Here is a 26537-nt window from a genome sequence, read left to right as displayed (position 1 = left end):
AGCCCTGTGGTCATCAATAATTTCAAATTCACCAATATAACGTGCTTCATCATCACAGTTAGAAACCGGACGATGACTTTGGAGCACGGCCTAATGAGAACCTGGCGTCTGCCTCTCTTCTCGGCATTGTTGATACTCTTAAGAGCATTGGCCAGGACATTCATGCGCACCATTATGGCGGCACAGAAAGATGGCGGAAAGAGGAAGGGAGGAGGTAGTGCCTTTTTTATATTTTTAACATTTTTTTTCTTTTTTTTTTTTTTTCTTAGAGCTCAAGGAGCTCTTTTTTTTTTTTTTTTTTTTTCTTTCTGAAGCTGGAAACAGGGAGAGACAGTCAGACAGACTCCCGCATGCGCCCGACCGGGATCCACCCGGCACACCCACCAGGGGCGATGCTCTGCCCACCAGGGGGCGGTGCTCTGCCCATCCTGGGCATCGCCATGTTGCGACCAGAGCCACTCTAGCGCCTGGGGCAGAGGCCACAGAGCCATCCCCCAGCGCCCGGGCCATCTTTGCTCCAATGGAGCCTTGGCTGCGGGAGGGGAAGAGAGAGACAGAGAGGAAGGCGCGGCGGAGGGGTGGAGAAGCAAATGGGCGCTTCTCCTGTGTGCCCTGGCCGGGAATCGAACCCGGGTCCTCCGCACGCTAGGCCGACGCTCTACCGCTGAGCCAACCGGCCAGGGCTTAACATTTTTTTTTATTAAAGATTTGTCTGCAAGCCAGATGCAGCCATCAAAAGCCACATCTGGCTTGCAAGCCATAGGTTCCCGACCTCTGCTATAAGGCTTGGGACTCCTGGCTCTCCTCCTTGTTAGCAGGGAGCTACCTCAGCCTTATTTTCCTCTTGGGACAGTGGTGATGACCAGCCCCACTCACTGGGAGTGACAGGGCAGAGCTTTAAGAACAAGAACATTGTCTATGGGGTGCTTTGTGGTACTGGCCTGTACAAGCAGTCATTGTCCCCATTCATGAACGTGGTCAGCATTCAGATCTGAGCCACCAAGCTGTAGACAGTGTCAGTGGCTGGGCAGCTGCTATGTCTGCTTTAAGGAGACACGTGTGGGTCTCTCATCTTACTCTTGGGCTGAAACAGAGGCTGAGAGGTGAGGTTTGAAGAAGCTGAGGTAAACTGTGGCATGCCAGGTGGGTGTGCCCAGCAAGCTTGTCTGCTTCTGATTCGTCCTCAATACTTGCTCTCTCTCCCTAGTGGGCATTGGTCCTGTCACTGTTCTTGCCCTTACAAACTTTCTTCTTTAATCAGTGATTTACATAAACAAACAATCTCCTGAAGATATGTAAGTGGGGAAAAAACAATTCCCAGCTTAGGTTTCTCCTCTTCCAGAAAGCCCAAGGCTGAGCTCCCCACTTCCCCTTGGCTGAGTCAGGCATCCCTCTGGAGTCCCCCATCCCAGCACTGCCCACCCTCGCTCATCACTGCAGGGTGGGTCTGTCCCCCATATTGGACTTGTGAGCTGTGAGGGCACTATAGGGCCTACACACAGCAGTTAGGCCTAACAGCTTAACAATTGAATGTATGAATGAAAGACTTCATAGCCCTAACAGGATAGCTTGGTTCGTTAGAGCCTTGGTTGGCAAACTGTGGTTCGCGAGCCACATGCGGCTCTTTGGCCCCTTGAGTGTGGCTCTTCTACAAAATACCACGTGCGGGCGCTACCTTGATAAGGAATGTACCTACCTATATAGTTTAAGTTTAAAAAATTTGGCTCTCGGCCCTGGCCGGTTGGCTCAGTGGTAGAGTGTTGGCCTGGCGTGCAGGAGTCCTGGGTTCGATTCCCAGCCAGGGCACACAGGAGAAGCGCCCATCTGCTTCTCCACCCCCCCTCCTTCTTCTCTGTTTCTCTCTTCCCCTCCCGCAGCTGAGGCTCCATTGGAGCAAACATGGCCCGGGCGCTGGGGATGGCTCCTTGGCCTCTGCCCCAGGCACTAGAGTGGCTCTGGTCGCGACAGAAGACGCCCCGGATGGGCAGAGCTTCGCCCCCTGGTGGGCGTGCCGGGTGGATCCCGGTTGGGCGCATGCGGGAGTCTGTCTGACTGCCTCCCCATTTCCAGCTTCAGAAAAAAAAAAAAATTGGCTCTCAAAAGAAATTTCAATTGTTGTACTGTTGATATTTGGCTCTGTTGACTAATGAGTTTGCTGACCACTGTATTAGAGCATTGTCCCGAAGCGCAGAGGTTGCTGGTTCAGTCCCCAGTTAGGGCACATACAGGAACAGCTGTTTCTGCCTCTTCCGTGCTCTTTCCCTTCTTCTCTCTAAAAATCAATAAAACATTAAAAAAGAAAAAGACTTCAGCCTAACCAGGCGGTAGCGCAGTGGATGGAGCGTCAGACTGGGATGCCAAGGACCCAGGTTCAAGACCCCGAGGTCGCCAGCTTGAGCACGGGGTCATCTGGTTTGAGCAAAAGCTCACCAGCTTTGGCCCAAGGTCGCTGGCTCGGGCAAGGGGTTACTCAGTCTGCTGAAGGCCCGTGGTCAAGGCACATATGAGAAAGCAATCAATGAACAACTAGGGTGTCGCAATGCGCAACGAAAAACTAATGATTGATGCTTCTCATCTCTCCGCTCCTGTCTGTCTGTCCCTGTCTATCCCTCTCTCTGACTCTCTCTCTGTCTCTGTAAAAACAAAACAAGAAAAAGACTTCATGAATGAACTCTTCTGACCTCGTATGATCCTGGAGGCAAAAATAGTCCAGGGGTTGAGAATGGATTTTAGATCTTGTACACCATGTGCATTGCAGTATTATTTACCATAGCTGTGATGTGGAAATACTCATAATGTCTGTCTAATGAGTGTATAAAGAAAATGTATGTAAATGCAATGAAATATTCAGCCTTAAAAAGGAAGGACTTTGAAGTCCTGTCACATGCTACAACATGGAGGAACCGTGAGGATATTTTTCCTAGTGAAATCACAAAAAGACAAATGCTGCTAGATTCCACATATATGAGTTACTGAAAGTAGTCAAACTGAAAGAGAAAATAGAATGGTGGTTGCAGGGGCTGGGGGCAGGAAAAAAGGGAGTTGTTCAGTGGGTATAGAATGTCAGTTTTGCAAGATAAAAAAGTTCTAGAGCTCTGTTGCATAATGAGGTGCATATAGTTAATGCTACTGTACTATGCACTTCAAAGTGCTTAAGGTGGTAAATTTATGTCAGTCCCATTTGGGCTCAAAACCTAGTTCTGCTTATTATTGTCGTGATCTCAAGCAAGTGGAAGTTGTCCCTCTGAGCCTCAGTTTCCTCATCTGGAATATGGGGACTAGAGAAGCACCTTTCTTCCACGATTGAGACGTTTGAGTGAGAAAATGTACATAAAACACTTGGTTCAATACCTGGCTTTTGGTATGGTTCGTTGACTTTTCCAGAATGTCCCAACAGAGCTGGGCCTTGGACTCGGGTTTTAACTCCCAGCCCAATGCTTTTTTTTTTTTTTCTGTGGTGCCTGCACTGCCAATGACTTCCCTGGACCATCCTTCAAACAATGTCCCATTAGTCTTGGCTGGGGTAGCTGGGCCTTTGGCCTGGAGCAGCCTGAGGAGTGAGAAGATCTTGGTCTCAGACTTGGCTAGGGGCTGTCACAGGGCTGAGAAGCTGAGTGGCCTGAGAGGAGGAACTGAAGGAGGCAGATGCGGGGCAGGTGAGTGAAGAGTTGAATTTTAGCAGCGCAGCTTCCACTGGCACCTGCGCCCTTGGGTGGGACCCTCCCCCCCCCCCCCCCCCGCGGCTTCTTCAGGTGTGAAATGAGGACAGTAACGGCCCAGTGCCTGGCACCCAGTGGATGCAGGGTAGATAGTGCCCCGATACTAGTTTTGGCCTCAGCTCCTTGCAGTGGCAGGTATACCTGCTCATCTACTGGCTGGGACTGAGGTGGGAGATGGAGGCAGTGAGGAAACTTCGGGCTGATGGTTTTCCCTAGAGCAGCTCAGTCTCCTTATCTGTCAGTGAGGAGTGCTCCTGAGCACCTGCTGTGGACCAGGCCTGTTCTAGCCCCTGGGTGTATGATTAAACAACACAGATCCCTGCCTGGGGGAGGTAATGTGTTAGTGTGGGAGACAGGTGATCAGAGACGTGGGGGGAGGTGTAAAATCAGGTGGTTGTAGGTGCTCTGAAACAAACAGTGGGATCAAGGAGGAAGAGGAAATGAAGAGTTGTGGGGTGAGGTATTTTGATAGGGAAGGCTTCTAGGAGATCTAATGGTGAAGAGGTGTCTATGTGCAGGGTCATTGCAGGTTGAGGGCAGAGCAAGCGTCCTGAGGGAGCATGTGGCAAGCCTGGTGTTTTCAAGGTGTTCAAGGAATGGTGTGGACCGGGCTGTCTGGAGCAGAGCGGGGAAGAGCACGCGAGGGCTCTTAAGGAGACTGAGCAGGGGGACTAATAGGTTTTCGCAGAACCCCCTCGCCACCATGTGGAGAATGGATTATGGGGGATGAGGGAGGCTGTAGGGAGTCCTAAAGGAGGCCACCACACGGTCCCAGCTGGACATACTGGACATAAAGGACATACTGGCTGGAGCAGGGCAGGAGTGGTGGTAGGGGCTGGGTGCTTGGGGAGATATTGCCAAAGCTCAGCAACGATTTAGTGGCTAGCACAGCAAGCAGCCTTTCCGCGGCTCTCATGGGTCCTGTGATGTGGCACACAGCCAAGCACAGCCAGGGCCCAGCACGTGGGATGTTCAGTGTTGCAGTGCTGCTAAGTTTTTTCCCTGGAATTGTGACCCCCACATGACCAAGGGCGCACACTTGAGAGTTTAGACTCGGGGACATTCTTCGTCTCCATAACTTAAAAAAAAGATGACCCAGCTTTTTGAAGATACATACCACACAATTTACTCATTTCAGTGGTTTTAAGTTTTTTCACAGGGTTGTGCAACCATCACCACAATCTAATTTTAGAAAATTTCTTGACCTTGAAAAGGCATCCTGCCCTGGCTGATTGGCTCAGCGGTAGAGCGTCGGCCTGGCGTGCGGGGGACCCGGGTTCGATTCCCGGCCAGGGCACACAGGATAAGCGCCCATCTGCTTCTCCACCCCTCCCCCTCTCCTTCCTCTCTGTCTCTCTCTTCCCCTCCCTCAGCCGAGGCTCCATTGGAGCAAACATGGCCCGAGCGCTGGGGATGGCTCCTTGGCCTCTGCCCCAGGCACTAGAGTGGCTCTGGTCGCAATAGAGTGACGCCCAGGAGGGGCAGAGCGTTGCCCCCTGGTGGGCGTGCCGGGTGGATCCTGGTCGAGTGCATGTGGGAGTCTGCCTGACTGTCTCTCCCCGTTTCCAGCTTCAGAAAAATACAAAAAAAAAAAAAAGAAAGAAAGAAAGAAAAAAGAAAAGGCATCCTGTACCCATTAGCAGTCAGTCATCCCCCCTTTTCCTCTCCCCAAACTTCCCAGTCCTGGTAGCCACTAATCTGCTCGCTGTTTCTGTGGATTTGCCTATTTCTGAACACTTCATATAAATGGGATCGTGCAGTATATGGCCTTTTGTGTCTGACCTCTTTCCCCTAGTGTGCAATAATGTTCTCAGGGTTCACCCATGTTGTAGTGTGGATTAGTGCTTTGTTCCTTTTTGTTGCCATACAGCATTTCATTGTCTGCATGAACTACATTTTTATCTGTCATCTGCTGGTGGCCATTTGGATTGGTTTTACCTTCTGGATATTGTGAATGGTGCTGCTGTGAACATTTGTATACAAGTATTTGAGTATCTGTTTTTGGTTCTTTTGGTTATCTACCTGGGAATCACTGTGTCACGTGGTGGTTTTTTGTGGGTTTTTTTTGTATTTTTCTGGAGCTGGAAATGGGGAGAGACAGTCAGGCAGACTCCCGCATGCGCCCGACCAGAATCCACCCGGCACGCCCACCAGGGGGCAATGCTCTGCCCCTCCGGGGCGTCGCTCTGTTGAGACCAGAGCCACTCTAGTGCCTGGGGCAGAGGCCAAGGAGCCATCCCCAGCGCCTGGGCCATGTTTGCTCCAATGGAGCCTCGGCTGTGGGAGGGGAAGAGAGAGACAGAGAGGAAGGCGTGGCGGAGGGGTGGAGAAGCAGATGGGTGCTTCTCCTGTGTGCCCTGGCCGGGAATCGAACCCAGGACTTCTGCACACCAGGCCTACGCTCTACCACTAAGCCAACCGGCCAGGGCCCATGTGGTTGTTCTTTGTTTAACTATTTGAAGAAAATAATTTGTCTACATTCTTGACAATACTTGTGATTGTCTCTCCTTTCCATTTTAGCCAGCTTAGTGACTGTGGAATGTTGTCATGTGGTTCTGATCAGTATTTACCTGATGACTGGTGACATTGATCATGTTTTCATGTATATACTTGTCTGTCCTGGTGTCTTGGTGGCTGGTCCAGGCCAGAATGCTTGCACCTGGCTGTGAATGCTCTGGGGGGTGGGAGGAAGCATCAGGAGGAAGATTGGGCCAGAGTTCAGACCCTCTTGCCACCACTTCTAGAGGATACTCTTCCCTTGTTCCCCAGAGATTGGGTGGTCCCCATTAGTGCTGTCACCCCTTTGCAGGTTAGTTCACCTCTGAGGTATGGCCTGCTTGACATGAGAGGAGAGCTTGCTCCTTGGTTGTGTATATGGGGGGTGAGGTTTGAAGTTCACTGGGAGATTACTTCCATACTCTCTATCCCTGCAGAAAAAAGACCCAGCCCAGTTCCTGCAGGTGCATGGCAGAGCTTGCAAGGTACACCTGGATTCTGCAGTCGCCCTGGCTGCAGAGAGCCCTGTTAACATGTAAGATTGAGTTTGTGGGGCTGGGTGATGTCTGTGACCGAGGGTCATGAGGGACCTGGGGTATGGACAGAACTTGAAGGACTCAGGCAGGCAAGGCTTGACCTGCATCGGAAGGTGATGGGCACTGGCCAAGGAGAGCTGACGGGTTGGGGCGGAGGCCCTGGGGTGCAGTGGTGGTTTGAGGACTTAGAGGGGAGTGGGTAGGACTGGGACCAGGATCAGAGGCTGAAATAAAGCAGAAAGTACGTGGTCAGAAGAGAGATTTCAGGTGACTAGGGCTTGGCAAGTGGCGCCTAGGTCCTGGTTCAAGTTCCCTGCTCTTGTTTGGTTCTGAGAAAAGGCACCCCAATTTCTGTGGACCTACCTCAGGCCCCCTGTTCATGCAGGTTTGTAGCATAAGGGACTAAGAAGAGAAGGGTGAGGGCGATGACATTGGGCTTAGAGGGGACTGAGGGCCAGGCTCCCAAGCTTGAGCTGGCAGAGAACAGGCAGGCACTTTGTGTCCTGGTCAGTGCGGATCTTAAGTTCCTTGCTCTCTTGTTTTCCACTTCAGGATGCCCTGGCAGGGGGACACCAACAACATGATTGACCGCTTTGATGTCCGTGCCCACCTGGACCACATCCCTGACTACACCCCCCCACTGCTCACCACCATGTAAGCTGTCTCTATGGGTTCCCAGCAGGGAGTCCGACCCAGCAGTTCCTCTTCTTTCCCAAACTCTTGCCTGCCTGCCACCTTCCTGGAAGGAAGGAGGTGTACAATTGGGGAGCGCTCCCCCTCACTCCCCTGCTTGAGCTGGGCCCCTCACCCCCTCCTGCTGGCTTGGGGGTGGGATCTGCCCTCTCCCTCTGATCTCAAGACCTTGACCTCCGCCAAAGCTCCCCGGAACAGGAATCAGACGAGCGGAAATGTAACTACGAGCGCTACCGAGGCCTGGTGCAGAACGACTTTGCTGGCAGTGAGTGATCTGGGGTGCAGGGAGGTGGTTTAGGGGCCCCTAGACACTGGAAGACCTAGACAGATTTGGGAAGAAAAGTTTCACCCTAGTGCCTTCTACTAGGAAAGCCTTGGATTTGGTCCCAACTCTGTCCTGCTTGGGCCTCCTTCTCTTGACTGGTACAGGAGACGTCTGCTAAACTGGATGGTTCTGCTGAGGTCACTACTACATCCTAGGCCCTCTGACTCTGGGTTCTTTTTTCCTAAAAAATCAGGGAAAATTGCAATTACACATTTCTTTCTTGTATATCTGTTTCTCCTGCCTGCATGGTGTTGGCTTCAAAAAGGAAATTGCTCCTTTGTTTTAAACAATTATTTAGACTGCTTAACAGTTTGCCGAGCATTCATATATATTCAGTATTGTCTGTAAGCAATCACTGTTGCCTTCCAAGGAGAAAGTGGAGGCTCAGGGAGACTTCCCCGCTCTGGGCTTACCTGGGGAGATTTGGACCCTGGCAAACTTGGGCTTTTTTGTCTTCTTCATCTCATTACATCAGAAGAACCACCCAGCAAGGTAGGGGTGATGCCCCATTTTACACACAGGACAGTGTGGCTCAGGGTTTGGGGGGACATCATGTCCATGGAGCTGCAGTTCTCACCCCACCCATAACTACTACTGCCTCCTCAGGGCTAGCTCCAAACTCTAGCTGGCCCTCCTGAGAAGGACTTTGAGCCAGCCTCCCCTTCCTAGGGTTTCCTGTGGAGTTAAGGCAAAAACAGGCCACACGAACCCCTGAGCCCGGCAGAGTTGGCTTTCCATATGGATTCACTATTCCCATATTTCTTTTTTAAGATAGATGTTTTGGTATCTCTAAAACCAGGTTTTCCAAATTCTATCAATCAGCAAAGCTTTAGAATTAGGGAAATTAGTCACCATTGACACTGTTGTGGTTTTTGCCTTCACCCAGAGTCACATGGCTTATTGGTGATAGAGTCAGGGTTTCCCTTCGTTCTATCTGACCATTCATTCATTCATTCCCATAAGCCCTGAGCACTTGGGACGGTCAGGCTACTCCAGGATCAAGGGTCTACTGGGGGAGAAAGCAGCAACCATATAATCATGAAAGTAGGTGCTGATTACAAGCTAAAGTGGGTGTTAGGACAGAGTGGGTGCTGAGGTGCTTGGCTGAGCGGAGTCAGTGAAAGGTGGCTGGGAGCACCCTGGGGAAAAGAGGTAGGCTGCAGGACTCAGGGTGCAAGAGCAACCTGCTGAGGGGGAAGGCAGGATGCCAGGGGAACAGAAAGCCTGAGTGGCTGGAGCACAGAGAGGGAGGCAGCACGTGTGTGACAGATCAGCAGGGCCTTCTCTAGGCTTTGTCCACTCCAGGGAGGAACTGAGATGGCTGCTGGAGCCAGGGAAGGCTGGGCTGTGTCTCCTCTGTGCTCACCTGACCCACCCACCTCGCTTTACAGATAGAAAAACTGAGGCCCAGGCAGGGAAGGGGACTTGCCCAGGGTCCAGCAATGAGTCATGGTAAAGTCAGGGAAGGTTTCAGTTCATTGCTGAACCCCCCTGAAGTGGGTGTTGTGGGTGAGCGAGAGCCCAGAGGGCTCCAAACCATACGTAATTTAAGGTAAACTACAGAGAGAGACACAGTAGAGTGGCCCTTGGGATCTAGGTGACATCCATCACTCAGGACAGGTTTATAGTTGTGAAGGGTCCAGCAGAGCCCTCCTTAACAGTGATAGAGTAGCAGTGCCCCAGCACCAAACACTCACTCTGCCAGGGGTCCCGTTTTACAGAAAAGGAAACAGGCACAGAGTGGTGAAGTCCCTTTGTGAGGGATGCATGGTGAGTCAGTGGTATAGCCAGGGCCGTCCTGCCATTGCTCCGTCCCCACCACACACAGTTTGTGTTTTCTGGAAATCATTGATTCTCCTCCCAGCCAGGCTTGAGTTGTATCTGCTCATCTTCCACTGCATTTCTGTGTCCCATGCTGAAGTCCCAGTGTCCCCTCTGCAGCCCCCTCTGACCTACCTGCTTTTTGCCTTGCACAGTCTCAGAGGAGCAGTGCCTATACCAGATCTACATTGATGAGTTGTACGGAGGCCTCCAGAGACCCAGTGAGGACGAGAAGAAGAAGTGAGTGGGGGTCTGGGCACCAAGGGTTTGGGGGACACAGAGGGACTGTGAGCCCCACCAGGGCATGGCCTTGTCCATCCTGTCCACCTTGGTCTCCCCAGAGCCAGGGCCAGTGTTTGGTACCCGGTAGGCACTTAGAATGTTTAAAGTAGGAAGCAGCAGCTGGAGAGAAAGGTTTGCTGCAAAACCTCTACAGTATGTTTTCAGTTTGTGGAAAGGTGGGAGGTGCAATTAGGAGAACAGGCCCCGTGGAGACAGGCCTGAATTTGCACCCCACCTATGAGGACGTCCCTCTTCTAGGCTTTGGGGTGCTCCTCTGTAAGGTGGTCTAACAGCCCCCTCTGCCTGAAGTGGTGAGGACTGCAACCAATGGAGCTTGGAAAGCGCTTATCCTGTGCCTGCCGAGCAGTAAGCTGGCAGTCCGCAACTGACTGTCACTCTGGAGACGGGCTTAAGGAATGGCAGGGGCATGCAGATTCTACCATGGAGCAGGGAAGTCCCCAGCGGCCATTTTGGAAGAGCAGCAGCCAGACAGGGTCACTGCTCTCTCTGCCCTGGTCTGGCCATACTTGGCCTCTCTGCCTTCACACACACTGCTGCCTCCTCTGGGGTGCCTCCCCTCCAGGGCCGCTGCAGCCACTGCTCCACAGTAGTCCTGGAGCTGACGCCTTTCCTTCTGCTCGAGGCTTTCCCCTCGGTGAGCCTAACGCTTGCTGCTTGCCTCCTCCACCTGAAGCGTTTTCACAATGGGACTGTGACCCTATCCATGACCCACTTTGAGGGTGAGGCTGGTACTGTGAAGGTGTCAGTGAATGGGGACTATATTCAGCAGCAGACATGTGCTCAGGCCCCTGCTCTGTTCTGGGCACAGCTGGGCCACATTGTTACCCACGATAACTCTGGGCCCTGTCCTTGGAAGACTCATACCCTGATGGGACGAGACTGACCTGTCACTGACAGTAAATGACCTAACGTGGGCCGGGCAGCGGCTTGACCCCGCCTGGGGGAGGACTTTCTGGAAGATGAGGCATTGCATCTAGGCCTGGAGGAAGAGGCTGGTGGGAGGTGGGGCAGAGGGCCCCAGGCTGAGGGAGAGCACGGGTGAGGGCCTGGAGGCATGGATGCTGTGCATCCATCAGCTCAGAGGCCCATGTCCCGGGGGCCCGGTGTGCGAAGTCCTCTCCCTTGGGCGGCCCTGGCTCACAGGCTCCCCTGTCCCAGGCTGGCAGAAAAGAAGGCTTCCATTGGCTACACCTATGAGGACAGCACGGTGGCCGAGGTAGAGAAGGTGCCAGAGAAGCCAGAGGAGGAGGAGTCACCAGCCGAGGAGGAGAGCAACTCGGACGAAGATGAGGTCATCCCCGACATCGGTGGGGTCCCCTCTCTGCCCTCCCCCTCCCCGCAGTCCCTGGGCATCGTATTTTGTGTCTCGTCCCTTACCCTCGGTGGGTGCCCTGTGCTCACAAGCCCTGTCTCTCCCACCCCTGCTCAAGGGCTCTCCAGCCTCCTGCTGTCCTTGCTGTCACTCACATGCTCCTTTTCCCAGTTTCCCTGTCTGTCTCCTTTCTCATTTCTAGGACACTACTTTATGGCACTGTCCCCACCTAGGTTCTGGTTCAGTTCTTTTCTACTTGTGTCAGCCTCTGTCTCTCCCTCCCCTTCTTTCTTTTTCCTGGAAAATGAGTGTTCATCCAATTACAGAGGCGTCCCTTCTCCCCCACCCTGCCGTTCCCCGATCACAGGACCCATCGATCCAACTACCGTCTCCCTCCTCTTCTCATCCCAGCTCTCAGTTGGCCAGTGACTTATTCATACACATGGAAAATGTCTATCCCACTTCCACTCCCCTATCACACATCCAGCTCCTAAATACCCGACCCACACCCATCTCCATCTACCCTCTGCCGATCCTGTCACGCCTCGGTCTTCCCTCTCTCCCTCCATATGTCTCACTCATCTATCCCACTGCTGTTTATTTGGGCCCTCGTCAACCACATTACCTGCTCACCCTACCCACCCCTAACATTTACCGTGCTTGCCTCTGGCCAAGCCTTGTGCTGGCCTGGGGACATCGAGACGAGCTGACTCACAATCTCCCTACAGAGGCCTCCAGTCTGGTGGGCACCCTCTGCCGCCCCCACCTGGGGCACTGCCCCCTCTTCCCTGTCCTCTGGCTTGGCTTTGGCCCCTGACAGCCTTTCTCTTGGTGCAGACGTGGAGGTAGACGTGGATGAACTGAATCAGGAGCAGGTGGCAGATCTCAACAAACAGGCCACGACCTATGGCATGGCTGATGGTGACTTCGTCAGGTGAGACCTGCTGGCTGACACCTCTTCCCATTTTGGACGTGGTATTTCTGTCATTACCCCAGTACTGATAGCCACCCCCATTCCTAAGCACTTTGTGTACCGGCCCTGCACCAAGGGCTTTATGCACTCAGGTTTCTGAGCTTATGGGCTGGGTCCTTGTAACCTGGCTTTACCTGGACAGGAATTAAGGCCAAACCCAACTCTACATGACCTGTGATGATCTGGCCCAGTGAAGCTCCCTCCCAGGGTTTCTAGACCTGGTGGACAGCACCCTCTAGTGGGGTGGCTTTGTTCATTAGGTCATCCCTTCATGAACCTTGGCTGCTTGAGCCCCTGCCCTGTGCCACACCCCATGCAGATCACATAGAAGGCTCCCAACTAACCAGGGCAGTAAGTCAGAATCTGAATAATCCTCAGTGTGAACACAGAACCTGCCCAGAACCCTCCATGGCTCCCACCTCACTCAGGAGCAACCAGTGTCTTTACCACGGCTACAAAGTCTCACTTGCCTGGTCCTTTGCCCTTCTACTTGCACACTTCACCCATTCCCAGCCTCTGTGGTTCCTATTCCTCCAGGCCAGTTGTGCTGTTAACTCAGATGGTATCTGTACAGCTTACTCCCCAGATTTCTCCTTGTTCTCACTTTCTCTGTGGCATCTCTGACCTCCCTTTTTCTTTTTTAAGTGAGAGGGACAGAAACAGAGAAGGACAGACAGGAGGGGAGAGAGGTGAGAAGCATCAGTTCTTCATTGCAGCACCTTAGTTGTTCATTGATTGCTTTCTTATGTGCCTTGACCGGGGGGCTACAGCAGAGCCAGTGACTCATTGCTCAAGACAGTGACCTTGGGCTTTAAGCCCATCAACCTTTGTGCTCGAGCCGGTGACCCCTTGCTCAAGCTGGTTGAGCCCTTGCTCAAGCCAAATAAGCTGCACTCAAGCCGATGACCTGGGTGTTTTTGTTGTTGTTTTTTGTGGCAGAGACAGAAAGAGAGAGGGACAGATAGGGACAGACAGATAGGAACGGAGAGAGATGGGAAACATCAATTCTTTGTTGCGGCTCCTTAGTAGTTCATTGATTGATTTCTCATATGTGCCTTGACCGGGAGGCTACAGCAGAGCAAGTGACCCCTTGCTCGAGCCAGTGTCCTTGGGTCCAAGCTGGTGAGCCTTGCTCAAACCAGATGAGCCTGCGCTCAAGCTGGCGACCTCAGGGTCTCGAACCTGGGTTCTTCACATTCCAGTCCGATGCTCTATCTACTGCGTCACTGCCTTATCAGACACTGACCTTGTTGAAAGCTGTTGCAGCAGTCCTGGCCGGGTGGCTTAGCTGCTTAGAGCATCGTCCTAATACACCAAGGTTGTGAGTTCGATCCCTGGTCTTAGGGCACATGCAGGAATCAACCAATGAATGTGTAAATAAGTGGAACAACAAATTGATGTTTTTCTCTCTTCATTCCTCTCTAAAATCAATAAGTAAATTTCTTTAAAAAGAAAGAAAGCTGCCTGACCAGGCAGTGGCGCAGTGAATAGAGCGTTGGACTGGGAAGCGGAGGACCTAGGTTCGAGACCCCGAGGTCGCCAGCTTGAGCATGGGCTCATCTGGTTTGAGCAAAAGCCCATCAGCTTGAACCCAAGGTCGCTGGCTCCAGCAAGGGGCTACTCGGTCTGCTGAAGGCCTGCGGTCAAGGCACATATGAAAAGCAATCAATGAACAACTAAGGTGTTGCAATGCGCAATGAAAAACTACTGATTGCCTGACCTGTGGTGGCGCAGTGGATAAAGCGTCGACCTGGAAATGCTGAGGTCGTCGGTTCGAAACCCTGGGCTTGCCTGGTCAAGGCACATATGGGAGTTGATGCTTCCAGCTCCTCCCCCCTTCTCTCTCTCTGCCTCTCCTCTCTCTCTCTCTCTCTCTCTCTCTGTCTTTCCCTCTCCTCTCTAAAATGAATAAAAAAAAAAAAAAAAGAAGAAAAACTACTGATTGATGCTTCTCATCTCTCTCCATTCTTGTCTGTTTGTCCCTGTCTATCCCTCTCTCTGACTCACTCTCTGTCTCTGTAAAAAAAAAAAAAGAAAAGAAAGAAAGCTGTTATAGCATCTACCTGTTCTGGTAATTCCTTTCCCCCTTTCACGGTTTATTTTCCCATATAGGTTTTCACCATCTAACCTATCACATGATTCATTACTGTGGCCATTGGCTGCCTTTTCCCCAGAACATAAGCTCGTGAGGATGAGGATTTTTCTTTTCTTCTTTTTTTTTTTTTATTTATTTTTAGGTCCTGGCTGGTTGGCTCAGCGGTAGAGCGTTGGCCTGGCGTGCGGGGGACCCGGGTTCGATTCCCGGCCAGGGCACATAGGAGAAGCGCCCATTTGCTTCTCCACCACCCCCCTCCTTCCTCTCTGTCTTTCTCTTCCCCTCCCGCAGCCGAGGCTCCATTGGAGCAAAAGATGGCCCGGGCGCTGAGGATGGCTCCTTGGCCTCTGCCCCAGGCGCTAGAGTGGCTCTGGTCGCGGCAGAGCGACGCCCCGGAGAGGCAGAGCATCGCCCCCTGGTGGGCAGAGCATCGCCCCTGGTGGGCGTGCCGGGTAGATCCAGGTCGGGCGCATGCGGGAGTCTCTCTGACTGTCTCTCCCGGTTTCCAGCTTCAGAAAAATACAAATAAATAAATAAATAAATAATTTATTTTTATTTTTTACAGAGACAGAGAGTGAGTCAGAGGGATAGACAGGGACAGACAGACAGGAACGGAGAGAGATGAGAAGCATCAATCATTAGTTTTTTATTGTGCATTGCAACACCTTAGTTGTTCATTGATTGCTTTTCATATGTGCCTTGACCACGGGCCTTCAGCGGACCAAGTAACCCCTTGCTGGAGCCAGCGACCTTGGATTCAAGCTGGTGGGCTTTTGCTCAAACCAGATGAGCCCGTGCTCAAGCTGGCGACCTCGGGGTCTTGAACCTGGGTCCTCCGCTTCCCAGTCCGACGCTCTATCCACTGCACCACCACCTGGTCAGGCTCTTTTTCTTTTTTAATACTGAATCCCCAATACCTAAGGTAATACCTGGTATGCAGTAAGTGCTTGGTAATAGTGCAGAATGCATGAGAAGTCCCGGATGACGTGGGGTACCTCACCTCCTGCAGTGACTCTGCTTGTGGCCTGCCTACTCTTTGTGACAGTTATCCCTCTCTGCAGGATGCTCCGGAAAGACAAGGAGGAGGCGGAGGCCATCAAGCATGCCAAGGCCCTTGAGGAGGAGAAGGCCATGTACTCGGTGAGGTCTGGGCCTGGGTAGGGCACATGAGTGTATCTCAGGGAGGGCACCCCTTACCAGCCTGGTACCTACCCTACTCCAGGGCCGCCGCTCCCGTCGCCAGCGGAGGGAGTTCCGGGAAAAGCGCCTGAGGGGCCGAAAGATCAGCCCACCCAGGTTGGTTGGGTTCTTCCTTGTGCCCCCCAGCCTGCCAGTGGCAGTCCTTTCAGGCTCTGGAGGAGAGGTGGAGCTCAGGGAGACTCTGGGGGCACGCTTGTAGCTTGCAGAGAATCCTAGTGGGGCGGTAAATGGGGAAGGTTTAGAGGTAGGAGTGGCCTGAGGGACATGTGGATGCCCTGCCCTGCCAGCCATTCTCACTCTGCTGGACTTGGGGGCCCTGCCAGGATGGATGTTGGGACTCAGTGTGGGGGGCCCCCCGGGGGTGGCTGGAAGAGGCAAGGCGCATGGGGCTGCTTAGTTGCTTCCTCTCTGTTAGAGTTTGGGCAAGTGATTTCCTTTTCCAGCCTTTAGTTTCTTCCTTTGGAAAAAGGGCACTGTCACCTCCCAGGACAGGGGCTGTGCCAGTGCTCACATTGAGGTCTTGAGTGGGTTTGGGTGAGGCAGGCTGATGTGAGTGGGGAGTCCTCTTGCCGCAGCATCTTAGGCCTGGTGCCCCGGGCAAGCCAGTACCTTTTTTTGCCACGTGTCCTATATACAAGGAGTGTTATTGAGAGTTGCTATGAGGAGTAAACACCCCATGTAGCTTCAGGGTTTGTTGTATGGTCTGGATAATGTTCATTAAAGAGTCACACTGATGCTTATTGTCATTGTCATCGCCATGGAGGTAGGCTCAGGGCCATATGGCCTAAGTTGGAATTTCAGCTTTCACTTATGAGATGTGTGACCCTGGGCAAGTGGCATCTGAGACATGTTCGTAGTTCTAGTTTTATCATCATTGGTAAGGCAGGGCCCACTTAGCAGAACTCGGGTTGTGGAGTGGAGGAAGGACACTTCCAGTCTGGGGACTTGAAGCCGAGCAGGACTGAGACTGAAGCTCTTGTTGCTTGGGGTCAGGATGGGGCTGGAACATTGTTTGGGGAATGGGGTCAAGGTTCAGGCTTTGGATAGATCTAGGGCAGGATAGGTGAAGGAATCAGGGCAGGGCCCTTCCTCATCATGCCCAGTGTCTGGCCTCTGTTGCCCAGGTTCAGGGGCTGGGCCCAATTCCATGCCAGCTCAGATCCCAACCCTCCTCCTGTCACCCCCCCCCCCTCTTCTCTTCATAGCTATGCTCGCCGAGACAGCCCCACTTACGACCCCTATAAACGGTGAGTTCCCCGGGTCCCAGGGAGCAGCAGCCAGCAAACCCCTAATGGAGAGGCAGGGGTGATGACAGGTGAGGGCGGGTGCCCTGTAGGTGCACCTGTAGGGTACCCTGAGCTCACAGATTTGGTAATATGTTCCAGGGCTCTTAGCATCTGACATCAGCTATGGGTCTGAATCATTTTTGTTTGTTTTCTGACGTTAGCCTGCTTTCCCATTTTTTTTCTTTATATATGAACTGTCTTTAGTCTTCCGGTTTAAACATAATGGAGTGTTGTGTTAAAAAAAAATAAGGTCTGGCCCTGGCCAGTTGGCTCAGCGGTAGAGCATCGGCCTGGCGTGCGGGGGACCCGGGTTCGATTCCTGGCCAGGGCACATAGGAGAAGCGCCCATTTGCTTCTCCACCTCTCCCCCTCTCCTTCCTCTCTGTCTCTCTCTTCCTCTCCCGCAGCCAAGGCTCCATTGGAGCAAAGATGGCCCGGGCGCTGGGGATGGCTCCTTGGCCTCTGCCCCAGGCGCTAGAGTGGCTCTGGTCGCAGCAGAGCATTGCCCCCTGGTGGGCTTGCCGGGTGGATCCTGGTCAGGCGCATGCGGGGTCTGTCTGTCTGTCTCTCCTCGTTTCCAGCTTCAGGAAAAAAAAACAACAACAAAAAAAACAGGGTCCCGCTTGACCAGGCAGTGGCGCAGTGGATAGAGCATCAGACTGGGATGTGGAGGAACCAGATTCGAAACCCTGAGGTCGCCAGCTTGAGCGTGGGGTCACTTGGTTTGAGCTCAGCTCACCAGCTTGAACCCAGGGTCGCTGGCTTGAACAAGTGGTCACTCAGTCTGCTGTAGCCCCCTGGTCAAGGCACATATGAGAAAGCAATTAATGAATATGTAAGGTGCTGCAAAGAAGAATTGATGATTCTCGTCTCTCTCCCTTTCTGTTTGACCTTATCTGTTCCTCTCTCTGTCTCTGTTAAAAAAAAGAAAAAAAAAAGTCAACCAATAAATGCCTAAATTAAGTGGAACAACAAATTGATGCTTCTCTTCCCCCCTCTAAAAATCAATTTTTTTTTAATGTTCAAATATGGTAGAAAGGCATAATTTATAAATCAGAAGTCATTAATCTGAACTCCCAGAAATAAGCAGTGAGAATTAATAGGCACAGGTGGACTGGCCGTGCACATGTCTCTGCTGGATGTGACAGTGATTGGGGAGGGGTTTTGAGAGTGAACAGACATGTCTAACCTATTTCCCTCTTGAGAGTGGGTTGGGAGAGCCCTGTTTCAGGGGCACTGGGGAGGAGATGTGAGGTGAGGCACATACACATTTTGGTGAGATGTCTGGCTCAGTACATGAGACCTATGAGGGCTAACAGTACCTTTTATAAAAAAGGCATTTTACTACATTTAATGTCTTAAGACTTGCTTCTACTGACATGTATACTGGGAAATTCGTGTAGATCTTTTTCTTCATGTGTGTGTGTGTGTGTGTATGTGTGTGTGTGTGTGTGTTAGAGAGGAGGACAGATAGGGACAGACAGACAGGAAGGGAGAGAGATGAGAAGTATCGATTCTTCATTGCAGCGCCTTAGTTTTCATTGATTGCTTTCTCATATGTACCTTGACCTGGGGGCTACAGCAGAGCCAGTGACCCTTGTTCAAGCCAGTGACCTTGAGCTCAAGCCAGCGACCATGGGGTTATGTCTTTGATCCCACGCTCAAGCCGGCAACCTTGGGGTTTTGAACCTGGGTCCTCTGAGTCCCTGTTCGACACTGTCCATTGCACCACTGCCTGGTCAGGCTGTTTCTTCCTTTATCATAGCCACATAAAGTCAGTACAGTTAACTGTCACTCTCTTTTTTGGTTCTTTGGAAAGGCTACCTGGTCATGAATAAAATCTTCCGACAGCCTTTAGGCTCTATTCATGGGAGCTGGGTGTAAGGTGCCATGCCGCTCTCACTTCTGTTACCCTGCAGTATGTGTCCTTAGCTGGTGGACAGGCTCAGGGACCTGGTGACTGAGCACCCTCCCTGCTCTATAGGTCACCCTCAGAATCCAGCTCTGAGTCCCGCTCCCGCTCCCGCTCCCCGACTCCGGGCCATGAGGAGAAGATCACGTTCATCACCAGTTTTGGGGGCAGTGATGAGGAGGCAGCTGCAGCAGCTGCGGCGGCAGCTGCATCAGGGGCCACCCCAGGGAAGCCTCCTGCACCCCCCCAGCCTGGCGGCCCCGCACCGGGACGTAATGCCAACGCCCGGTCGGTAACGCTCACGCGCTTGCCCTACACCCCTGGACACCATGGGGGGACCTGGGGCAGGGGGCGACTGGGGCTCAGACTGATACTGATCGGCCCTCTGCCCCACCTGCAGCCGCCGCCCCTCCTCCTCCTCCTCCTCCTCTTCTGCTTCGAGGACCTCCAGCTCCCGCTCCAGCTCTCGCTCCAGCTCCCGCTCCCGCCACGGTGGGAGCTACTATCGCTCAGGCCGCCATGCCCGCTCCCGCTCCCGATCCTGGTCTCGCTCTCGGTCTCGCTCCCGGCGCTATTCACGGTCCCGCAGCCGTGGTCGGCGGCATTCCGGTGGGGGCTCCCGAGATGGACACCGCTACTCCCGCTCACCAGCCCGACGCGGTGGGTATGGGCCCCGGCGCAGAAGTAGGTACGTGTGGCCTGGAGTGCATGTGGGGGTGAGAAACCTGTTGGTAGCCTGAGCCCGAGGTCAGTGAGACCAGGAAGCACTGGGTTCGTAGGAAAGGTAGGCCCATTCTGAGGGAGCTCCAGGTATGGTGCTATGGGTGGAACACCGCCACCATGCTCGGAGACTCAGTGGGGACAGAAGACTTCCCAGGCCCAGAGGTGGAGAGGTATGTGGACACTCCAAGGTGTCCGGTAGTTTGCAGAGGCACCCGGACTTTAGAGCTAGGGGACCCTGTGGGAAGGGGCAGAAGAATCGAGGCAGCCCTTTGTGGGCGAAGCAGCGTTTGAGGTGAGTGCTGCAGATGGCGTAGGACGGGTTGGGAACCTATGGCTCGTGAGGCAGATGTGGCTCTCTTGATGGCTGCATCTGGCTCGCAGACAAATCTTTAATTTAAAATGTTAAAAATATAAAACATTCTCATGTATTACAATTCATTCATTTCCTACCGCTCGTGTTCATGGTTGCGGGTTTTTGGAGCCAATCACAGCTGTCCTCTGGGACAACACCAAATTTTTATTGGCTAATGTGTAACATACACGAGTCGTTATATGGCTCTCATGGAATTACATTTTAAAATATGTGGCGTTCATGGTTCAGCCAAAAAGGCTCCCGACCCCTGCGCAGATAAAACCCCTAGAGACTGGAACAGCCTTCCGTTCCTTCCCCGTGGAGCTCAGGCTGCTGTGGGAAGGTCGCTTGGCCTGGTGGGTGAGAACATGGACCTGGGAGCATTTGTCTGTGTATAAATTCTGGCCCTGCTAGTGAACTTTCAGGGCCTTGTTCCTTTGTGTGTGAATTAGAGAGATTATCCCTTTGTCATGTGAAAGTGTGACAAGGTAAATCCTGTACTTGCTAGTGTTTACACTTTAGCCTAGCACTTGGGAATGGCTATTGTCATTAGTAACCTCACTTGTATCATTGCTGTGTGCCTCTCAACATAAGCTACCTATGGGATCTGGCAGACAAAATAGAGGGACCAGGTGGGCCCTAGTGAACTAGGGAGCACATGTCCCATCCAGTGGGCTTATTGACTGCTCACTGTGTGTTGCTTATTCCTCTGGTTTCCCAAGAAAAGTGGAGAGTCTGGGTTTTTTAAGGGAGGCTCTTATTTTTTCAGTGTTGCCAACAAATTTTAATTGTGTAAAAACCCAGGAAAGCCCCAATAGAACAGTGTAGGGCCTAGATCTGACTTCCAGGTCACTCCCAGAAGGATGACCCAGAGCAGCAACAGGAAAAGGGCTAGAGGTGGGGAGGGCTAGTTACATGTCCAGTGCCAGCCTGCCAGTGAACCCTACCTGAGGAGTAGAGCCCTACCTACAGGGGGCACTTCCTGAGGAAGAGATGGCAGTGAGGGCTGTCCCCACAGACTCCCCCTTGTGCCCCAGGCCAGGGTCCCAAGCAGAGAGAGGACAAGGGTACTCCTCCCCAGACTGGATCTGGCAGTGTGCGCTGCACCTGGTGGGGGGTGAAGCGAGGAAGTGGTCCCCACTGGTGTGAGACCCTGATCTTGGCAAGGGGAGGATGTGGCTCAGGGATATCCTGAGCTGGGTACAGTGTGTAATGGAGCTGACCAGCCAGGTCCCACCCTGTCAGAGGTCACCCAGGGAGGTAGATGAATGGGTGTCTGATGCGTTTTAGGGGGGTTATGTCCAAAGGGTGGTCTCTGTTCAGACTGAGCAAGGTCAGGGAACAGCTGGGATTTCTGAGGCAAAGGAACTGGAGTCACACTTGGATCAGCCACAGGCCCTTGCAGGACTGTAGATTTGGAGCTGGGGGGGGAAGGGGGCTGTGAATGGGTCCTTAGAGCCTCATGACCCTCTGCTCTGCCATGCCCCCAGGAGCCGCTCCCGCTCTGGGGACTGGTACAGGCGTGGCGGCCGGGGCCCCAGGCACCACAGCAGCAGCCACAGCCGCAGCAGTTGGTCCCTCAGCCCATCTCGCAGTCGCAGCCTGACTCGAAGCCGCAGCCCCAGCCAGAGCCAGAGCCGAAGCCGCAGCTGCAGCCACAGCCGAAGCCGCAGCCAGAGTCATTCGCCATCACCCCCAAGGGAGAAGCTGACCAGGCCGGCGTCGTCCCCCGCTGTGGGCGAGAAGCTGAAAAAGTGAGCAGGTGCAGGGCTGGGGGAAGAGGCTTATCAGCCTCAGGTCAGGATGAACTTCACTAGTCTCTTTTTGATGGGAACTTGCTCCTACCCCAGGAGGTTTGAGGGGAACACAGCCCTGACCTGGGAGGGTGAGGGCGAGGCTGAGGAGTCGGGGCCTTGCCTTGGATGATGGGTCATAGGGAGTCACGGTCTTGACTCTGGTTTGTGGGCAGTGCTGAGGCTGTGTGATGTCAGAGGTGGCCGGTGTTCTTTCCTCCTCCCAGGACCGACCCTGCCGCTGGTAAAGAGACAGGAGCTGCCAAAGTCAGTAAGAATTTGGAACTCGCCCGTCTAACTCCCGCCAGCAGCAGTGCCCGAGTGCTGGGCCCGGTGGGCCTGCAGGGGGGCCCGGGTGGGCTGGGAGATCCAACCCTGGGGATTGAGGGGGTCTGGAAGGGCTCTGCCCCCATGAGATCAGTGTATCCCTCTCCTCACTGTCCAGCGGGACTCCATCTGTCCTGGTCTTCCAGACCTTCATGGCAGGTGTCCACAACCTGCCCTTCCCCATATGTCCCCCCGAATCCCAGGCTCTTGGATGAGGTGGGTTGTGGGAACTCTGGGACACCCACCCCCTCTCCTGCCTCTTCTCCCCCTTCCCCAGCCCAAGCTGACGCCACAGGAAAAGCTGAAGCTGAGGATGCAAAAGGCACTGAACAGGCAGTGTATGTCCCCCAAGTCTTCTCGCTCCCCCACCTTCCAGCCTGGCCTTGGGGGGCAGGGCACTCCAGGGGGAATGAGTGTGTGCGTTTCTCCTCTGTTACCACGCAAAGGGCCTTGGCCGGCCCTCGGAGTTTGGCGGGCTCTTGAGGGCACCCCTCAGTTGCCGTGTGCCTTCCCCCCACAGTCAAAGCGGATAAGAAGGCCGCTCAGGAGAAGATGATCCAGCAGGAGCATGAGCGTCAGGTAAGGGCAGGGTGAGGGCTGGGGCTCAGGGGGGGTTTGCGGGGCCAGCCCTCACTGCCACCTCTTCCTCAGGAGCGGGAAGACGAGCTGCGCGCCATGGCCCGCAAGATCCGTATGAAGTAAGACCGTCCTGCTTCCTGGATCAGGGCCACAGCACCTGCTTTGGGGGAGCCTGTTTCCTTCGTTCTCTCCATCCCCAGCTCACTCCAGCCACTGAGACCCTGCTCTGATGCTGTTAGCCTCCAGCTCTCATTCCCTTTGCTCTTCTCTTGGCACAGCAAGCTCTTCCCCAGATCCCCACCTGGTTTCCTCCCTGACCATCCTGTCTGGACCAGCACCCCAGAATGCTCATCCTCCAGCTCTGCTCTTGTTTGCTTCATAGCACTAACCCCTGCCTGGGGTGCCGTCTGTTTTGTGTGCTCCCTTATTGCTGCTGTCTGCGCTGAGACGCCAGGTCTGGCTGCTGGCCCGCTGCTGTGTGCGCAGCCCCCAGAACGCCTTGGTGGTGCCATTTGTGGAGGGGCTGAATTCCAGCCAGCCCCATGGCTAGTCTATCCCGGCACTGGGAGACGGGGCTTCTCTCCCTCTGCTTTTCTTCTTTCACTGCAGAGCTGAGTCCTTGCTGTGTTTTTTGTGTGGTCCTGGGATAGGCACTAGCTCTCTTGGTGTCCACTTCGACTTCACAGGCTGGTTCAGGGATTAGCGCCCATAAGTCTTCAGCCTCCAGGGACACGTGGAGGCCGTAGTGGTCCATGTTGGCAAGGAGAGGAGTCAGTCAGTGGCAGGGCTGTGTTGCCTAATACCTTTTTTGCATCCTATCTCGTACTTCTTGTTGGTCCTTGAACAAGCAACTTGATCCTTCTGACCTGGGACTCTTTCCTCTCTGAGACAGACAAAATAATGCCCCCTGCCTTGGCGGGGTTGTGCTATATGTAAGGCTCCCAGTGCAGTGCCTGGCATGTAGGAGGGTCTGATGCCTAACACTACTATTAGTTGTCGTCAGGGCCGTTATTTATTACACGCCTGTTTGTGTGTTGGGTTTCCGAGGGTGCTGTGTGCTGCCATCAGGAGGAGCCGGGGCAGAGTGCCCAGGGACTCGGCCATCAGGCAGACCTGTGTTCAGATCCTGTGTGGCTACTCAGCATCTGTGGGCCTTTCTTCTGTCTGAATCTCAGCTACTAAATGGGAATGGAATAGTTGTCTCACCTCAGCCAGGAGAAGGCACCCAGTATATATCACTTTAGGATTGCAAATCCCAGTCATTCTGTCAAAAACCAATTAAGCACTTAGCACGTAAGTCCTTGTGTTCTGCGACTGTGCCCTGAGTGAGACAGGAAATGATTGAACTATGCAGCCCTCCTTTCTGTTAGTTCAGCAAGCCGCTCACAGCAAGGCTAACTGGGTTCGGGTCCTGGCTCTGCCCAGCCAGCATCCCCTCTGAGTTCCATCCACATTTCTAAGTGAGGATAGTTTGCTCTTGCACTGAGACTAGGATGTCAGAAGCACCTGCCTCGAGCAAGTGACCCAGCAGCCCTGGAATTCAGAGTTCTGGACTGCATACTCACCCCTCCCTGTGCTGCCTCCCCTTCCCTCTGCAGGGAGCGGGAACGCCGAGAGAAGGAGAGAGAAGAATGGGAGCGTCAGTACAGCCGGCAGAGCCGCTCGCCCTCCCCCCGCTACAGTGAGTGTCCTGTGGGCACTGGGCTGGAGGCTCTGGGGCATTAAGAAAAGAGAACCAATGTCAAAACTGGTTACAGCCTGACTAGGCAGTGGATAGAATATTGGACTGGGACGCAGAGGACAAAGGTTCAAGACTCCGAGGTCACCAGCTTGAGCACGGGCTCATCTGGCTTGAGCAAAAAGCTTACCAGCTTGGACCCAAGGTTGCTGGCTCAAGCAAGGGGTTACTTGGTCTGCTGAAGGCCCATGGTCAAGGCACATATGAGAGAGCAATCAATGAACAACTAAGGTGTCACAATGAAAAACTGATGATTGCCTGACCTGTGGTGGCGCAGTGGATAAAGCGTCGACCTGGAAATGCTGAGGTCGCCGGTTCGAAACCCTGGGCTTGCCTGGTCAAGGCACATATGGGAGTTGATGCTTCCAGCTCCTCCCCCATCTCTCTCTCCCCCCTCTCTCTCCTTTCTAAAATGAATAAATAAAAAAATAGATGACAAAGCAATAAAGCATAAACCCTTTAAAAAAAGAAAAAAGAAAAAAAAACTGATGATTGATGCTTCTCATCTCTCTCTGTTCCTGTCTGCCTGTCCTTATCTATTCCTCTCTCTGACTCTCTCTCTCTGTCCCTGTAAAACAAAACAAAACAAAACTGGTTTCAGCCCTGACCAGTTGGCTCAGTGGTAGAGCATTGGCCTGGCATGTGGATTCCTGGTCAGGGCACACAGGAGAAGCTACTATCTGCTTCTCTACCTCTCTCTTTTCTCTTCTCTTCCTCTCTCTCTCTCTCTCTCTCTCTTGTTCTCTCTCTCCCTCTCCCGCAGCCAATGGCTCGATTGGTTTAAGCGAGTTGGCCTTGGGCACTGAGGATGACTCCCTGGCCTCTGCCTCAGACACTAAAAAAAATGGCTCTGTTGCTGAGCAACGGAGCAACGTCCCAGATGGGCAGAGCATCGCTCCCTAGTCGGCTTGCCAGGTGGCTCCCAGGTGGGGCACGTGTGGGAATCTGTCTCTCTGCTTCTCCTCTCACTAAAATGAGGGAAAAAATTTTTTTTTAAATTTAAAAACTGGCCTGACTAGGCGGTGGCGCAGTGGATAGAGCATCAGACTGGGATGCCGAGGACCCAGGTTCGAGACCCCAAGGTCGCCAGCTTGAGCGGGGGCTCACCTGGTTTGAGCAAAAGCTCACCAGCTTGGACCCGAGGTCGCTGGCTCAAGCAAGGGGTTACTCGGTCTGCTTAAGGCCCGTGGTCAAGGCACATATGAGAAAGCAATCAGTGAACAACTAAGGTGTCTCAATGCACAACAAAAAACTAATGATTGATGCTTCTCATCTCTCCATTCCTGTCTGTCTGTCCCTGTCTGTCTCTGTAAAAAAAAAAAAAAAAAAAAAATTAAAAACTGGTTACAAAAAACCATGGTACATTCTTATGTTTTCCATATACTTATTCTTTTTAAATTTATTTTTAGAGAAATAAAGAAACATCAATTCGTTATTCCACTTATTTATGCATTTGTTGGTTGTTTCTTGAATGTGCCCTAAGGATTGAACCTGCACCCTTGGCATATTGGGACGACTCTAACCAATGGAGCTACTTGGCCAGGGCCCATATAGTGAAACTATCAAGATGCGCGCGCACACACACACACACACACAGTCACAAGGGAATTGCAGGAATTGGAAGAAATGCTCATTCCTAGCACAGTGGCGTGGGCGGTTGGCACAGGTTGCAGTCCTGGCAGTGGATGTGCCAGTGTAACTTCAACCAAAGGTGACACCAGAAGTCCAGTCCTGGAGCCCGCTTGGGTCCTGGGCATTTGCTTTGTCCTCACCTCCTCCTTTCTTTCCAGGTCGAGAATACAGCTCTTCCCGAAGGTAAGCCAGAACACCTCCCTGGCAAATGAGTCATCTCGTGGCGGGAGGTCCAGGCCAGATTCATCCGTACGCACCCTGCACCCTCCAGTTCTAGGGGCTGCCCTCTCCCTTGGAAACCTTTCTTCCTCTGCAGCTGATTTTCCTCACCCCTGAAAGCCCCAGTGGTCCCCACGTGTGTTACTGCGTTTGTATACACGTGTACACATGCACAGGGCTCCCACGTCCTGCCTAGCCCTCAAGGGGCCCCTCCCGTTCTCTTTGCAGGCGCTCAAGGTCCAGATCCCGAAGCCCCCATTATCGGCATTAGGTGGAAGCGGGGGCAAGGGGACGGGGTGGGGTAAGGGCTCAAGCTGTGATGCTGCTGTTTTGTTCTCTAATGAAATAAACGTTATTTAATTCCCTTCACTTTGCCTCAGTGTCATCCGTGTGCTGGGGTTTGGGGACAGGCGCCAGTGTTGCCTATGTAGGCAGCCTGGACACATCTGGGTGCCTGCGGCTCCATGAGGACAGGGGTTTCATCCAGTAGGAAAAGGGCCCAG

General features: G+C 53.1%; 1 protein-coding gene across 2 annotated transcripts in view; it reads left to right on the top strand.

The window, feature by feature from the left end:
• CLASRP (CLK4 associating serine/arginine rich protein) overlaps positions 1–26399 on the top strand; it is a 31850-nt gene extending 5451 nt beyond the window's left edge. Inside the window, exons 3-21 of one of the 2 annotated variants that reach the window (XM_066271838.1) lie at positions 6653–6750; positions 7304–7405; positions 7630–7709; positions 9746–9830; positions 11052–11200; positions 12043–12139; positions 15335–15413; positions 15496–15569; positions 16679–16720; positions 18744–18959; positions 19072–19359; positions 21237–21500; positions 21767–21806; positions 22144–22204; positions 22387–22445; positions 22518–22564; positions 24044–24126; positions 25974–25998; positions 26263–26399. In XM_066271838.1, coding sequence (XP_066127935.1) covers positions 6653–6750; positions 7304–7405; positions 7630–7709; positions 9746–9830; positions 11052–11200; positions 12043–12139; positions 15335–15413; positions 15496–15569; positions 16679–16720; positions 18744–18959; positions 19072–19359; positions 21237–21500; positions 21767–21806; positions 22144–22204; positions 22387–22445; positions 22518–22564; positions 24044–24126; positions 25974–25998; positions 26263–26305 — 1932 coding nt within the window. In that variant the 3' untranslated portion in view covers positions 26306–26399. Of the gene's footprint in view, positions 1–6652; positions 6751–7303; positions 7406–7629; positions 7710–9745; positions 9831–11051; positions 11201–12042; positions 12140–15334; positions 15414–15495; positions 15570–16678; positions 16721–18743; positions 18960–19071; positions 19360–21236; positions 21501–21766; positions 21811–22143; positions 22205–22386; positions 22446–22517; positions 22565–24043; positions 24127–25973; positions 25999–26262 lie in introns of those variants that run through there. The other variant, XR_010730613.1, reaches the window with a different exon arrangement.
• The last annotated feature ends 138 nt before the right edge of the window (positions 26400–26537 follow it).

This window comes from Saccopteryx bilineata, chromosome 3 (assembly GCF_036850765.1).
Source record: "Saccopteryx bilineata isolate mSacBil1 chromosome 3, mSacBil1_pri_phased_curated, whole genome shotgun sequence".
In the NCBI taxonomy this organism is placed as follows: Eukaryota; Metazoa; Chordata; class Mammalia; order Chiroptera; family Emballonuridae; genus Saccopteryx; species Saccopteryx bilineata.
Note: the sequence above shows the minus strand (reverse complement) of the source record. Positions and strands in the feature narration are given on the sequence as shown.